The sequence below is a fragment of the Peromyscus eremicus genome, chromosome 1, assembly GCF_949786415.1.
Source record: "Peromyscus eremicus chromosome 1, PerEre_H2_v1, whole genome shotgun sequence".
Lineage (NCBI taxonomy): Eukaryota > Metazoa > Chordata > Mammalia > Rodentia > Cricetidae > Peromyscus > Peromyscus eremicus.
This window is the reverse complement of record NC_081416.1, coordinates 166,795,047-166,811,686: the sequence shown is the minus strand read 5'-3', so window position 1 is coordinate 166,811,686 and position 16,640 is coordinate 166,795,047. Positions and strand designations below refer to the sequence as shown.

The following is a 16,640-nucleotide window of genomic DNA, read 5'->3' as shown; positions in this document are numbered from 1 at the left end:
GTATAAGGAGACTTAGAAGAAGATTTTGAGGAGAGAACTTGAGGACAAGATGGAAGATGAGGAAGAGACAGATAGGGAAATACTACATGAGTAAGGATGAGATGAGAAGGACATAAATGAGGCAGAATTAAGATGAGAGAATTAAGATAGAACTTAGAGGGGAAAGTATATAAATACAGAGAGAAATCAGGCAAGAAAGGAACTGGGCACGAGAACAGAACTGCAGCTGTGTAGACAGGATTTTATCCCAGAGGAATAAGATAGACAAAGAGAGCTTGGTTTCCTCAGATTCATTTCCCCCACAAAATTGTCATTGTTCATAGCTTCTCTTCTGGGCCCCTGGGAAGAATAATATTAAGGAGGGTCCATAATAATATTTGAGAATAACCTCCTGCATTTTATTGGACCACCATGGCTTAAAATTAGATTTCAACAATAACAAAAATTATAGAGCCTACAATCTCATGGAGTGAATAATGTACAACCGAATAATCAATCGGTCAAGGAGGAAATAAAAAAAAGAATTAAATACTTCTTAGACTTCAATGAAAATGAATATACACCATACCCAAACTTATAGGACACTATGAAAGTATTGCTAGCAGGAAAATTCTTAGCACTAAATGCACACATAAAGAAGTTGGAGAAATCTCACACTAGTGATTTAACAGCACAACTGAAAGCTCTAGAATAAAAAGAAGCAAACTCACATGGGAGGAATAGATGCCGGCAAATAATCAAATTGATGCCTGAAAACAATAAAATAGAAACATAGAGAACAATATAAAGAATTAATGAAACAAAGAGTTGGTTCTTTGAGAAAATCAACAAGATAGACAAGTCCTTGTCCAAACTAACCAAAAGGAAAAGAGAGAGCATCCAAATAAACAAAATCAGAAATGAAAAGGGAGACATAACAACAAACAATGAGGAAATCCAGAGAATCATCAGGTCATTCTTCAAAAACCTCTACTCCACAAAATTGGAAAACCTAAAAGAGATGGACAATTTTCTGGATAGGTACCATGTATCAAAATAAGTTCAATAACAGATAAACAATTTAAACAGACCTATAACCCTTAAGAAAATAGAAACAGTCATTAAAATCTCCCAACCAGAAAAAGCCAGGACCAAATGGTTTAAGCACAGAATTCTACAAGATTTTTAAAGAAGAGCTAATACCAATACTCTTCAAATTGTTCCACACAATAGAAACAGAAGGAACATTACCAAACTCTTTTTAGGAGGCTACAGTTACCCTGATACCCAAACCTCACAAAGATGCAACAAAGAAAGAGAATTGCAGACCAATCTCCCTCATGAACATTGATGCAAAAATACTCAGTAAAATACTGGCAAACCGAATCCAAGAACACATGGAAAAATTATCCACCATGATCAAGTAGGCTTCATTCCAGAGATGCAGGAATGGTTCAACATACGAAAATCTGTCAATGTAATCCACCACATAAACAAAAAAAAAAAAGAAAGAAAGAAAGAAAAAAAATCCACATGATCATCTCATTAGATGCTGGAAAAGCCTTTGAAAAACTCTAACACCCTTTCATGACAAAGGTCTTAGAGAGATCAGGAATACAAGGAATGTTCCTAAACATAATAAAGGAAATTTACAGCATTTCATCTGTCACTTTTTGTGTTTGTTAAAACCATTCATTTTCTGCTGGCTATTTTGAATTTGAACTCTGGTGTGAAACAGAGTTGTCCTATTGAGTTACAGAACTTCAAAGGCATTCTTACTGTCCATCTGCCTCTCTGTGACCAGATGAGTTTTGATCAGGCTGCTAAAATTGTTCAATGATGGACAAATAATCAGTTAAACCAGGGATGTTGGGAAAATGGGATATCCAGGTAAAAAATGATGTTAAGCCTTCACCTACCAACATATACAAATCAACTCTAAATGGATCAAAGACCTGAAATGGATCAGAGCTGAAAGTCACCAGACATTTAGGAGACAGGATGAAAGCATCTTGAAATTGGATTTCACATGGTGTCTTTGTTATGATGCCAGATGCATTATATGGGTCTTTTGGCTGCTTGTATGTCTCTGCAGAACATGCATGTGTGGTACCTGAGGAGGACAGAATAGCATGTTGAATTCCTCAGAACTTCAGTTACAGACAGTAATAAGCTGCCATGGGAGTGCTGAGAATAGAACCCCTGTCCTTTGGAAGAGCTGCCAGGGCTCTTAACCATTGAGCTATCTCTCCAGTGACATAAACAATACACACAATACACACACACACACACACACACACACACACACACACACAATTACATATCACACAAAAACAGTTATCAGAAAAAAGAGTCTTGTGCAAGTAGGTCATGCTGTCAATGTAAGCATGAGGATAAGAAACTCAGTTTATGGGCCACCAAGATGGCTCAGTTAAAAAGAATACCTGCTGTACTCCCTCTCAGTACCTACCCCCAACTGTCACACAGATATAAATGCACAAATGAATGTGGGCCAGTGAAACGGCTTAAGATAAAAGGCTTGCTCCCCCACCTGAGTTCAATCCCCTGTCCCCAGAGAACTGGCTCCCACAAACTGTCCTCTGACCTTCACACACTAGGTGTGGGACACCCACACAAAAAAAAATAAATATGCAAACGTAGTAAGAAACTCGTTACAGGTCCTTTCTATCTATGGAATTTACATTTATGGATCGAAACCTTGGAATAAACTACTTAGAAATTTATCTCTACAGTGAAAAATGTATTATTTCCTCCTATCTTTGTCCTGTACTTAACACAATAAGACTAGTGTCTATGCAGTATTCACATTAGGTTTTGGAAATAATCTATAGAAAATTTGATTGTGTGTTATGGGGTGCAGAGTAACATGAATATTTTACTAAATTCTGAGGGTTGACAGTTTGTCTGACTCAGACACTAAACTCTTAATCATTTTGCAAATTCTATTTGCTATACTGACATCTATTGTTGTTATTATTGACTGGGTCACACAACATAGTCTGGGCTGGCCTTGTACATCTTTTTTATTTTAATTAAGAGATTATTTATTTTACATACCAACCAGAGATTCCCCTGTCCTCACTCTTCCTAGCCACAACCTTCTTCTCTGATACTATGCCCCATTCCCACCTCCTCGAAGGCAAGGTCTCCCATGGGGAGTCAGCAGAGCCTGGTCCATTCAGTTGAGTGACCTTGGACTTCTATGCCTCCTGCTTCATGATCTCACTCTTTTGAGACAGGGTCTCATTATGTAGCTCTGGCTCACCTGAAACTGGCTACACAGACCAGGGTGGTTGGGAACTCAAGAGATCCAACTGTCTCTGCCTCTGGTGTGCTGGGGTTAAAGACATTCAGCACTGTGCTCAGCTTGCTCGGTGTGTTATCATGAGATTAACATGCATCCATCACCATGCTGGTTGTATTTGTAACTTGAGCAATGTTTTTCTCCTTGTGACTTTTCCCCATTCTGTACTCTGTTGATAAAGAAACTGCCTCGCTCCACAATGCTATGGAGTAAGAAGGGAGCAAAGGTCACTCACCTAGTATTTTCAGCTGGATGGGGTCACTCCTCTTGGAATTGATTTTATTGGATACCTCACACTGATAGTCCCCGGAATCCTCACTCTTGACAGAGTCTATTTGGAGGGTGCTGTTGTTCAGGGACAGCCTCATCCTATTTGTGATCCTCAGACTCTGGCCTTTGAAGAGCCAACGGATGGAGATACCAGTGTCGTTCGAGTAGCAGGTCAGGGACACAGAGTCCAGTTCTTTGACTGTGGTTTTGGTGGCTTTGATGGATGGTGTAGTCACTGGATCTGTGGATAATCAGTGGAGGGGACCAGCTCAGAGTCTTTCACACTCAGAGATCTCAGGCAGTTCCCAGGGCCCATAAAATGAAGTGGCCCTCTGCAAGATCACATGTTTAGGTTCAAGATATGGTCTGTAAGGAGAGAGCTGAATCTTACTCCTACCAAGATCACCCACAGTGACCCTGACTCAGGGTATTTGTGTAGATTCCACACTGGGAGCTTCTTGTTACGATGCCAGATGCATCATATGGGCCTTTGGGCTGCTTATATGTCTCTACACCACATGCATGTTTGGTACCTGAGGAGGACAGAAGAGGGTGATGAATTCCTTGAAACTTCAGTTACAGACATTAATAAGCTGCCATGTGGGTCCTGGGAATTGAACCCCTGTTCTTTGGAAGAGCTGCCAGGGCTCTTAATTATTGAGTTTGTTTATAGGACTGGAAAGACAGCTCAATAGTTACACATCAAACACACTACTACTACTCCTACTACTACTACTATACACCACACACACACACACACACACACACAAAACCAGTTATCAGAAAAAAGATTCTTGTGCAAGGAGTTCATGCTGTAAATGTGAGCGTGAGGATAAGAAATTCAATATATGGGCCACCGAGATGGCTCAGTTGGTAAGAGTGCATGCTGTACTCCCTTCTGGTACCTATACCCACTTGCCACAAAGAAAAAAAATGCACAAGAGATGACCGGCCACACTATTGGAAGCACATGAACTGTAGACTAGTGCCTGTGGAGCTCCTGGGACAGGCCTAGGCCCTCTGGATATGGAAGATGGTTGTTTGGTTTGAACTGTTTGGGTGGCACCCAGGCAGGAGGATTGGGATCCATCCCTGATGCATGGGCAGGTTTTTGGGATTCCAGTGCCTGTGGAGTGATGGCTTGTGCAGCTTGGTACAGTGTGAAGGGGCCTGGACCTGCCTAGGCACATTTTGCTGGCCTCTGCTGACTCCCTGTGGGAGACCTTGATTTGAGGGGTGTGGGGTTGTGTTGTGGCTTGGGAGGGAGGGCTGGGAGATGGGAGGAGGGAGGAGGTGGGATCTGTGGGTGGTATGTAGAGTGAGTAGAAAATTTCTTAATAAGGAAAAATAAAAAAAAGAAAAAATGTACAAATAAATGTGGGCCTGTGAAATGGCTTAGCAGATAAAGGGCTTGCTCACCCACCTGAGTTTAATTCTCTGTCCATGGAGAACTGGCTCCCACAAATTGTCCTCTGACATCCACATACTAGGTGTGGAACACCCACACAATATAATAAATATGCAAACGTAGTAAGAAACTCAATACAGGTCCTTTTCTATGTATGGATTTTACATTTATGGATCGAAACCTTGGAGACAAACAACTTGGAAAAGTATGTTTACAGTGAAAAATGTGTATTTTCCTCCTGTCATTGTCCTGTACTCAACACAATAAGACTAGTGTCCATGCAGTATTCATATTAGGTATAGGAAATAATCTAAAGATGATCTGAATGTGTGGGAGGGTGTGTAGAGCAAGATGAATATTTTACTAGTTTCTGAGAGTTGACTGTGTGACTGACTCAGACCCTAAACTCTTAATCATTTTGCATTTCTATTTGCTATATTGACATCTATTGTTGTTATTATTGACCGGGTCTCACAATGTAAACTGAGCTGGACTTGTAATTCTTCTTTTTTTAATTAAGATATTTTCTATTCATTTTACATACCAACCACAGATTCCCCTGTCCTCCCTCCTACCGCCCCCAGCCTTCCTCCTCATAAGACCCCCCATTCCCACCTCAGGCAAGGCAAGGTCTCCCATGGGGAGTCAGCAGAGCCTGGTCCATTCAGTTGAGTGGCCTTGTACTTCTATGCCTCCTGCTTCGTGCTCTCTCTCTTTTGAGACAGGGTCTCATATGTAGCTCTGGCTAACCAGAAACTGGCTACAAAGACCAGGGTGGTTGGGAACTCAAGAGATCCAACTGTCTCTGCCTCTGGTGTGCTGGGGTTAAAGGCATGCAGCATTGTGCTCAGCTTGCTTGGTGTGTTATCATGAGATTAACATGCATCCATCACCAAGCTGACTGTATTTGTAACTTGATCCATGTTTTTCTCCTTGTGACTTTTCCCCATTCTGTACTCTGTTGATAAAGAAACTGCCTCCCTCCACAATGCTATGGAGTAAGAAGGGAGCAGAGGTCACTCACCTAGTATGTCCAGCTGGATGGGGTCACTGCTCTTGGAACTGACTCGATTGGATACCTCACACTGATAGTTCCCAGAATCCTCACGCTTCACAGAGTATATTTGGAGGGTGCTGTTGTTCGAGGACAACCTCATCCTATTTGTGATCCTCAGAATCTTGCCTTTGAAGAGCCAACGGATGGAGATACCAGTGTCGTTCGAGTAGCAGGTCAGGGACACAGAGTCCAGTTCTTTGACTGTGGTTTTGGTGGCTTTGATGGATGGTGTAGTCACTGGATCTGTGGATAATCAGTGGAAGGGACCAGCTCAGAGTCTTTCACACTCAGAGATCTCAGGCAGTTCCCAGGGCCCATAGAATGAAGGGGCCCTCTGCAAGATCACACGTTTAGGTTCAAGATATGGTCTGTAAGGAGAGAGCTGAATCTTACTTCTACCAAGATCACCCACAGTGACCCTGACTCAGGGTATTTGTGTAGATTCCACACTGGGAGCCTCTTCGGCCCACAAGTCCAGAAATCTCATGGTGGGGAGAATGTATTTCCCAATGATTTTTGTGGGAATTCTTGCTCACACTTTCTGTGAGTGTGAATTGTCAGGTCCTTCCTTTATGAAATAGCCCTCTGTTTCTTTTTTATTAAATAATTTGTCATGGGGTTAAGATGGCCCAGCTAATCTTAAAGGTGTTAAAGGCTAGAAGTCGGGACTGGGAGAAATGCCTAACTGAAGAATTTATCTTTGAAGAAAAGTTTTATTTCTTGCCCCATGGATATGGATTAAATACTACAGAGAAGAAGTGAATAATCACAGTGCTGACCACAGCCTGCCACTCTAATCCTCAGTACTGGTAATTTTTGAGACAGGGTCTCACTGTACAGTGCTAGCTCCCTTGGAACTTGCTATGTAGACCAGGCTGGGTTCAAACTCACACTATCTACAAGCCTCTCCCTCCTCAGTGCTGGCATCAAAGGTGTGTGCCACTACACTCAGCTGACATTTGTTTTTTGAACCTTGAGAAGAGTAAGCAAAAGAGCATCATCAACTGTCAGTGACATGGTTCACCCTGACTCACAACAGGGCTCCCAGGCACCTTCTCCATCCACTCTTCCCATCCCATGGAATCAGAGCTGAACCAGCCACCCCACCCATGAAACAGGAACAGACCAGGGAGCAGAGGTCTAGTCCCCATCTGTGGGGCATTTTCTCCTCAACTTGGAGAATAAGAATGTGAGTACAGTTTAAAGGCCTTGGGCATTCCTTGTAGGTCATGGAGGTCATAAAATGAAAATGGAGGGGACAGCAAAGCTTGTGTTAGGCTCAGAAAGAAATCTTGACCTTGAGGTTCTCCTAACCATGGAAAGTCCTTCACACAACTAAAGGCTTTCCAAGACTGGGAAACCTCCTCCTCACATTGCAAGCTCCTTCCCTCTCAGCCAGAAATCAGAGAACCAGGAGGCCATTAGACAGAGGGATGGAGCAGGCGGCTTGGGAGAAGACTGAGTTTTGCTTGTTCTCATAGACATGGGCGGGAAATTAAATCCTGCAACTTTCCAGAAAGCCACAAGACTTCACTCCAAACCTGGTGCTGATATTTCAGAGATCCACTTACTAAGGACTATAATGTTCTTGACTATGGTCTTACTGAGGACAGTGACAGCTATAGACCAGGCAGGTATAAGTTACACTATTATTAGTGTTGATGTTGGGAACATAGAGCTCTTGGGAGAATGACTGGAGCTCTCCCTTGACAAACCAAGAACACTGTGGAGGTGGGTTAGCATCTGTGTGTCAGGAGATGTGAGGTTTGTCCTTGAATGGAAATGAATATCTGAGAGGGATAAATTTGGGACATCTGGACCATCTAGAGCAAACAGAATAAAGTCTCATGTGATGTCAGCAGAGGGAAGGGGAAATCCTGGTCTGTAGAAGACCATATTATCTATTTGAGCTGTGCTTTAACCTTAGTTGATCAGGTCCTACCCAGAGTTGGGGTGCAGATTAATAGAAGGCTTTTCATGCAGCATGCACAAGCCCTGTTCTATCTCAAGCACAACACACAAACATCCCCACTGCACACTCATGTGTGCACTGAGCCTGAGTCTGACATGTCCCCTGTCCTGAACCTCTCTAGGCAGGAGACGTGTCTGCAGCCCATTCAAGGTCAATGCTGGGCCTGTTTACATGTGATTGGACAGTGACAGGATGCCCTGGCAGCCTAGGTTTCTGTATGGTAGGTCTGTGTCATGAATCCAAGGAGACTGGGACCGAGTATGGTAGATCTAGTAATCTGTATTCAGGCAGTTGGGGCCAGGATGAAACAGAAAATACTTACAGGTAATGTTCAGAGAGGGTCACTTGGGGAGTCCCTCACTGGGTTCCAGTTTCACATTCATAGGGTCCTGTGTCAGTCCTCACAACACTGAGTAAAGTGAGAGTCCTGTTGTCCTCAGACAGCTTCAGCCTGTCCTCTCCTGAGAGGCTTTGGTCATTTATCCTCGACAGGTAGGTTATATTCTGAGTCTTACACATTAATGCTACTGAGTATTCACCCTCCATGGGATTGGAATTGTTGGTTGTGATGTTGGGCTTGGGTAGCGGTGTTGTGCTGAACTCAGGGAGATGATTGCCCTGTGTGGTACTTCTGATTCTTGCACAGGCCTCTTACAACCAGAGATGGTCTCTTAACTCACAGCTAACACAGATCCTTAAAGAATCAGGCAGGAAGCAAATTACAGGCAGGTGGAGCGGCTGAGTGCTCAGAGACTATGGGGTCTCCTGTGCTGTGTATGGGAGTAGCAAGGGCTTTCTCATGAGTGAACCGAGCTGCAGTGTTTGCTGATCATGAGACTCAAGAGTTAGAATGAGAGACCTCATTTTATCTCCTGGTCCTCATTGACCAATTGCCTGCCTTGAGCACAAGGTTCGAGTCCCTCCAGCTACACTGACCATTCCTGCTTTGTGTAGACCAGAGCCCTCCCAGCCTTTGCTGTTCACAGCTGTCCTACAGACAGGTTATGATTAGTCTTCCCATTGAGATTCCCTGAGAAACCTGACAGCCTGTCAGAGATCTCACACAGCTCAGGATCTGCCTGACATTTAGGTCAGGCTGGGTCACAGGTGGGCCATTCTTGTCACGTGTTTGATGTTGATTGACATGAATCTGGGAGCCCTATAAGAATCCTGAGTCTATGAAATGATCTAGAAGATTGAGGGTCACCTAGTAGGTCTCCGTGGTGGGGAAGCTGGAGATGTGGCTGTGGACAGATAGCTTGTGCCACCGAGGGACTATGTGACTCTGACTCAATGACTGTGTTTCCTTTCTCAGTTTCCGTGTAACAGGACACATGGTAAATGATCACTGCTGTGCCTGCAAGTTAACCTTCAATGTGAACAATGACCTGACCTTCCACCAAGCAGTGTCTGTTAGTGTTTGCCTGCAGGAAATAATCCCTGGACTGGGGATGGATAGATGGCTCAGGGGTTAAGAGCACTGGCTGCTCTTCTAGAGGTCTTGAGTTCAATTCCCAGCAACCGCATGGTAGCTTACAACCATCTATAATGAAATAAGGTGTCCTTTTCTGGTGTGCAGGCAGAACACTGTATAATAAATAAATAAATAAATAAATAAATAAATAAATAAATAAATAAATAAAAGGCTAAACTGGCTGTGAGAAGGAAATATTAAGGAGCTGTCAGTAGCAAGTTGTAAATTTCACATTGGAAGGAGGAGCAGGTTAGAAGTAACCCTTAGAAGATTGTAGTCAATGGCAGTGTATATTTCAGAGTAGCCAAGACAACGTTCCAATGTCTCTCCATAACAAATGTGAGATAAACGTGTAGTGGATGTTAAATAGTTGACTTAACCATTCTGTCTTGTATACAGACATCAAAGATCACACAAACATAGTCTGTTTCTCCAGACTATGTACATTTGAGCTGCCAGCTAAAGTACTATTAACAAGTAATAGGCCAAGGATCAAGAAAGTGGAGAGACAACTTTCAATTGCCATAAAATGTTGCATATTTTACATCTGAACGTGCGATAAAATACATAAAGTACTCTCACAGTACAACATTAGTAACAATAAAACCACAAGCAGCTCAATCCAAAGAAGGAAAAAATCTGACATTCCTTTTAAAGAAAGAGGAACAGATGACCAATAGAGATATCCTGCTTAGTTTTTGTCTATTTGATGAACTAAATTCACATGGAAAGAGAAAACCTCAGTTGTGGAATCACCTCCATCACAATGGCCAGCAAGGCATTTTCTTAATTACTGTTTGGTGGAGGAGGACCCGGTGCTATCCCCTTGCAGATAGCCCCTTTCTTATGGGTTCTGCAAGAAAAGCAGCTGATCAAGTTGTGGGAGCAAGCCAGGAAGCTTTCCCCAGGGTTCTTGCCTGCACTCCCCTCAATGACAGACCCTGATCAAGACATTTAAGCCTAATAACCCCTAACTGCCAAGTTGGTTTGGGTTGTGGCATTTCATCACAGTAACTGGAAAGCTAACTAGAACAACACATAAAGAATGCTATGGGATCCCGACAGTGGTGGCACACCTTTAATCCCAGCACTTTGCAGGCAGAGGCAGGTGGATCTCTGTGAGTTCCAGGCCAGACTGGTCTACAAAGTGAGTTCCAGAACAGCCAGGGCAACACACAGAAAACCTGTCTTGAAAAAACAAAAATGAAAACAAAACAAAACAAATGCTTATGGGCCAGGCATGGTGGTGTACACCTTCGATCCCAGTACTCTGGGAATTCCAGGCTGGCCAGCCAGGAGTGTAGTTGTCTCACAACCAAAAAAAACAAAAACATGCTTAACACCAGTAGTCATTGTAAAAATGCACATGATTGGCTGACCTAAACTGTACATTGTTAAGGATAAGTAGTATGTAAATTATAAGCTATAAAAGACAGTTATTAGGATACAAGTTAAAGCTTTATCATCTTATAAATGATCAATTTCACTATACAAATCTATGTTTAAAATCTGGCTAAGAATGCGGAATATTAATATAATAAATACCTTACTTCATCCATGACATTTTAAAAATTAAATCAAGAACAGGAAGACAATTTAAATAGACCTATAAACCCTTAAGGAAATAGAAACAGTCAGTAAAATCTCCCAACCATAAAAAGCACAGGACAAGAGATGGTTTCAGCAAAGAATTCTACCACATTTGCAAAGAAGAGCTAATACCAATACTCTTCAAATTGTTCCACACAGTAGAAACAGAAGGAACATTGCCTAACTCTCTTTACGAAGCCACAATTACCCTGATACCCAAACCTCACAAAGATACAACAAAGAAGAGATTTGCAGACCAATCTCCTGCCTGAACATTGATGCAAAAATACTCAATAAAGTACTGGCAAACTGAATTCAAGAACACAGCAAAAAAATTATGCACCATGATCAAGTAGACTTCATTCCAGAAATGCAAGATGGTTCAACATACAAAAAATCTGCCAATAAATCCACCATATAAACAAACTCAAAGAAAATAACCACATGATCATCTCATTAGATGCTGGAAAAACCTTTGACAAAATCCAACACCCCTTCATGACAAAGGTCTTGGGGAGATCAGGAATACAAGGAACATTTCTAAACATAATAAAGGCAATTTACAGCAATCTGACAGCCAACATCAAAATAAATAGAGAGACACTCAAAACAATTCCATTAAAATCAGGAAGAAGACAAGGCTGTCCACTCCCCCATATTTATTCAATATACTACTCAAAGTTCTAGCTAGAGCAATAAGACAACAAAAGAAGATCAAGGGGATACAAATTGGAAAGGAAGAAGTCCAATCTTTCCTATTTGCAGACGATACCATAGTATACATAAGTGACCCTGAAATTTCTACCGGGGAACTCTACAGCTGATAAACACCTTCCCACCTTTCTGTGGGAAGATTGATTGGGTGAGTTTAAGTGTGAGGAGCTTAACAAGTGTCCTTTCCACCTCGCTGTGTTTCTAGGTTAGTTCTCTCTCTTCCTTTCAATCCCTGAATTCCATCAATTTCATCCAGGCAAGCACGTGAAACTGTGGGAATGTGAGACAGAGCAATTGCGATTTGGGGTGTTGAATATCCAGTGTTTCTATGGCTACATCTTTTCCTCAGGGTCTCAGTTTTGGCAACCATGAAGAAGTGGTCTCTTGCGGTTGTGATCTAAGTGACAGAAGGCCCAGGCTATTGACTCTCAATGTACCAGCTCCTCTGCAGAGACCATGGTTTCTGCAGTGGTGTAGGAAAGCAATGCAGACTCTGTAAGACCGCATTCCCCTCTGCTTGGAGACTGTGGGGAACTCAGCCTCGACCTTGCAGAAACTCTGTTGGAACTGCACTGTAATCTAAGACATGCCTCCTCCTCTGCCTCCACAGATATCATATCTGCATGTGTCCTGAGGGCTATCTCCAGCTCACCTTCACAAGCAAATCCCTCTACTAATACCTCGTTTGTCTCAGCCCATCAAGGACACATCCTGGAGGATGAAAACTAGTAAATTACCAGGTGTGGTGTGAAATTTTGCATCAAACCCCCATTCTTTTTTTCTCTCCCATATTTATTTAGTAGTCATGTTACAGTAGTTTCAATTTTTGGATAACATGTGTCTCCCCACGACCTTTGTATATCAATACCATACTCATCTTTTTAGTCCTTGTTGTGACCATTTGGTGCTCAAACCTCACCAGTTTGCTCAAGAGTGATTATTAATGCTAATGTTGACCATGGTGGTATGGTATTTATGATGTGCGTGGGCATGTATTTGTATCTGGTTTCATCTATATGGTGAGTCTGTTTTTAGAACTTATTTCCATTCAGATGATGAATAACTGGAGCTTAAAGTGGTTTTTAAAAGTACTTATATCTGTATGGTTATTCAGAGATAGACATGGCTACCTGGCTTCAGGGCTAACACTAGTGGTATGAACAATTGCAGCTAACATTTTTCTTCCTGTGTGTGTGATATTTTGCCAAAAAAGGTTACTTGATTATTATGTTAAGTCTTTAAACATACTATCAGTCAGGTGAAGTGTGTGATATAACCTAGCATCCTAGAATCAGAGGCTGAGGCAGGAGGATTGTAAATTTGAGGCAAGTCTGGGTTATATAATGAGACCATTGCCCCCTAAAAGTTCCCCCAAGCTAGTAGAAGGAGAAAACTAAAGATGAGGATGTAGATAAACAAAACAGAGACTAGAGTAACTGCAAAGAAAGTGGATGCACCAAAATTTGGTTCTTCAAAAATGGTTAACAATATTAGCAACCTTTTCCCAGATTAACTTTGATAAAAAGAGATGGGTATTAACACAATTTGAGACCTGCTGTGGGATGGTGGTATGTCAAATGTGTTGTTGATTGGTCAATAAATAAATCACTGATTGGTCAGTGGCCAGGCAGGAAGTATAGGCGGGACTAACAGAGAGGAGAATTGAGAGAACAGGAAGCTGGGTGAAGGAGACACTGCCAGCCGCCATCAGGACAAGGAAGATGTAAAGTACCGGTAAGCCACAAGCCACGTGGCAAGGTATAGATGAATAGAAATGGATTAATTTAAGCTGTAAGAACAGTTAGCAAGAAGCCTGCCACGGCCATACAGTTTGTAAGCAATATAAGTCTCTGTGTTTACTTGGTCGGGTCTGAGTTGCTGTGGGACTGGCGGGTGAGAGAGATTTGCCCTGACCGTGGGCCAGGCAGGAAAACTCTAGCTACAGAGACCTCACCATCCATTCTCAAGAATATGAAGAATTTCAAGAGCACTCAGTAGTTATATGCTAACTGTTGAGTGGCCTAGATGCAATGGACAAATTCCTACAAACATAGATTCTTTAGAGATGGAAGGGTGAAAGAAACAAAATCGAATAGCTGTATAACCGATCAGATGGAATCAACAAAAAAATTTGACAAAATTTCAGACTTTGATCATAAAAATACTGAAACTGGACAGAAGTCCAGATTAGTGTAACAAAGGCCACATGTAGAAACCCATAGCCAATGTCATATTCAGTGGGGAGACTGACAGCTTTCTCTCTATGATCAGGGAAAACACAGGATGCTGTGACCACTTCTGTTCAAGAGACTCATAGGAGTGCTGCACAGAGCCATTAGCCTAGACAGTTAAAAGAAGGTGCCCAATTATGAGGTTCTAAAGATATCTGTAGATGACAGGAACTTGTTCAGAGAAAATCAGTAAAGTTCTACAGAAAGTTCTCAGAACTAAATGAGTAAAACTAGCAAAATTGTTGGCTAAGGAAAAGAACATGCCCAAGTGAGATGTCTTTCTGTATACTAATATTGACCATGAACAATTAGATTTTCATTTTTCCCTGCAGTAGTGGAGCTTGAACCTAGGACCCCGAGCACGTCTGGCAGGTGTTCAGCCCCTGAGCAATAGTCCAAGCCTTAACAGTGAATAATTGGAAAGGAAATGAAGAAAGTATTTATTTATGGGAGTACCAAAAAGTATAAAAACTTAAAATTAACTCCACCAAGGAGATAAAAGACTTGCACTCAGCAAATTCCTAAATAAGAGATGATGAAAGAAGACAAGAAATGACTTAAATGTCATTATTGCTGTTGTTCTGCAGTACTGGGATTGAACCCAATGCTTTGTGCATGGTAAGAAATGCCCTACCGTTGAGCTATACTCTAAGCTCTGCCTTTCAATTTTTATTTAGAAACAGGATGTCACTAAATCAACCATGCTGGCCTTGAAATGGTTGTGGTAGGCACTCTTAGAACTTTGGTACTCCTGCCTCAGCTTCTTGAATGGCTGGAATTACAGGCATGAGCCACCTTGCCTGAAAGACTTTTTTAAATAGATGACAATATCCCTGAATGTATTCTATCAGTACTATACATATCGGATCAAAATCCCAGTGGCATTTTGCACTGAAATAGAAAAGTCCATTCTAGCTGTCCTGGAACTCACTATATAGATAAGGCTGGCCTCAAACTACCAGAGATCCACCTGTCTCTGCTCCCAAGAGCTGAGGTTACAGGCAAGCACCACCGTACCTGACCTTAAAATAATCTTGAAAATAAAACAAAAATAAAATTGCAGGACATCCTACATGATTTCATAATTTTAGTAGAAAGCTGCAACAATAAAAATAGTCTGCTACCGACATAAAGGCAGACATATAGATCAGTGAAATAGAATTGGAAGGCCAAGAACTGCTCATGCACATTGGCCATGATTAAATTAAAGATTAGTTCATAAGATCAATATGTGTGTTTATGGGGCACAGTTTTGCATATATATTATAATGTGTGTCAGATATGCACAGTTGTCATATTCACCATTTCATCTGTCACTTTTTATGTTTGTTAAAAACATTCATTTCTGCTGGCTCTTTTGAATTAATTGGTGTGAAACAGAGTTGTCCTATTGAGTCACAGAACTTCAAAGGCATTCTTACTGTCCATCTGCCCCTCTGTGACCAGATGAGTGTTGATCAGGCTGATAAGATTGTTCAAGGATTGACGAATAATCAGTTAAACAAGGGATGTTGGGAAATTAAGATATCTAGGTAAAAACAATATTAAGCCTTCACCTACCAACATATGCGAATCAACTCTAAATGGATCAAAGACCTAAAATGGATCAGAGCTGAAAGTCATCAGATGTTTAGGAGACAGGATGAAAGCATCTTGAAATTGGATTTCACATGGTGTCTTTGCTATGATGCCAGATGCATCATATGGGCCTTTTGGCTGCTTATATGTCTCTACACCACATGCATGTTTGATACCTGAGGAGGACAGAAGAGGGTATTGAATTCCTTGAAACTTCAGTTACAGACAGTAATAAGCATGTGGGTGCTGGAAATTGAACCCCTGTCCTTTGGAAGAGCTGCTAGGGCTCTTAACTATTGAGTTGGTTTACAGGACTGGAAAGACAGCTCAATAGCTACACATCAAACACACACACACACACACACACACACACACACAACTACTACTACTACTACTACTACTACTACTACTACTACTACTATCACTACTACACACCACAAACAAAAACAGATATCAGAAAAAGGAGTCTTGTGCAAAGAGTTCATGCTGCCAATGTTAGCATGAGGATAAGAAACTCAGTATATGGGCCAATAAGATGGCTCAGTTCGGAAGAGTGCCTGCCATATTCCCTCCCAGTGCCTACCCCCAACTACCACACAGAAGTAAATGCACAAATGGAAGTGAACTAATAAAATGGCTTAGCAGATAAAGGTCTTGTTCACCCACCTGAGTTCAATCCCATGTCCCTGGAGAACTGGCTCCCACAAATTGTCCTCTGACCTTCACATACTAGGTGTGGAACACCCACACAAAAGAATAAATATGCAAACGTAGTAAGAAACCCCATACAGGTCCTTTCTGTCTATGGATTTTATATTTATGGATCGAAACCTTGAAACCAACTACTTGGAAAAGTATGTCTACACTGAAAAATATATTGTTTCCTCCTATCATGGTCCTGTACTCAACACAATTTAAGACTAGTGTCTATGCAATATTCATATTAGGTATTGGAAATAATCTATAGAAAATTTGATTGTGTGTTATGGGGTGTAGAGTAACATGAATATTTTACTAGATTCTGAGTGTGGACTGTGTGTCT

At 41.6% G+C, this 16,640-nt stretch overlaps 1 protein-coding gene across 4 annotated transcripts in view; it reads right to left on the bottom strand.

Moving 5' to 3' along the window:
* The window catches only part of LOC131924573 (carcinoembryonic antigen-related cell adhesion molecule 1-like), an 80,854-nt gene that overhangs the window by 54,694 nt on the left and 9,520 nt on the right, over window positions 1–16,640 (bottom strand). For all 4 annotated transcript variants that reach the window (XM_059279872.1, XM_059279868.1, XM_059279884.1 and 1 more), the window contains exons 3-4: window positions 6,007–6,282; window positions 3,540–3,815 (exon numbers count right to left, since the gene is read on the bottom strand). In XM_059279872.1, the coding sequence (XP_059135855.1) occupies window positions 3,540–3,815; window positions 6,007–6,282 (552 nt within the window). The remainder of the gene's footprint in view (window positions 1–3,539; window positions 3,816–6,006; window positions 6,283–16,640) is intronic.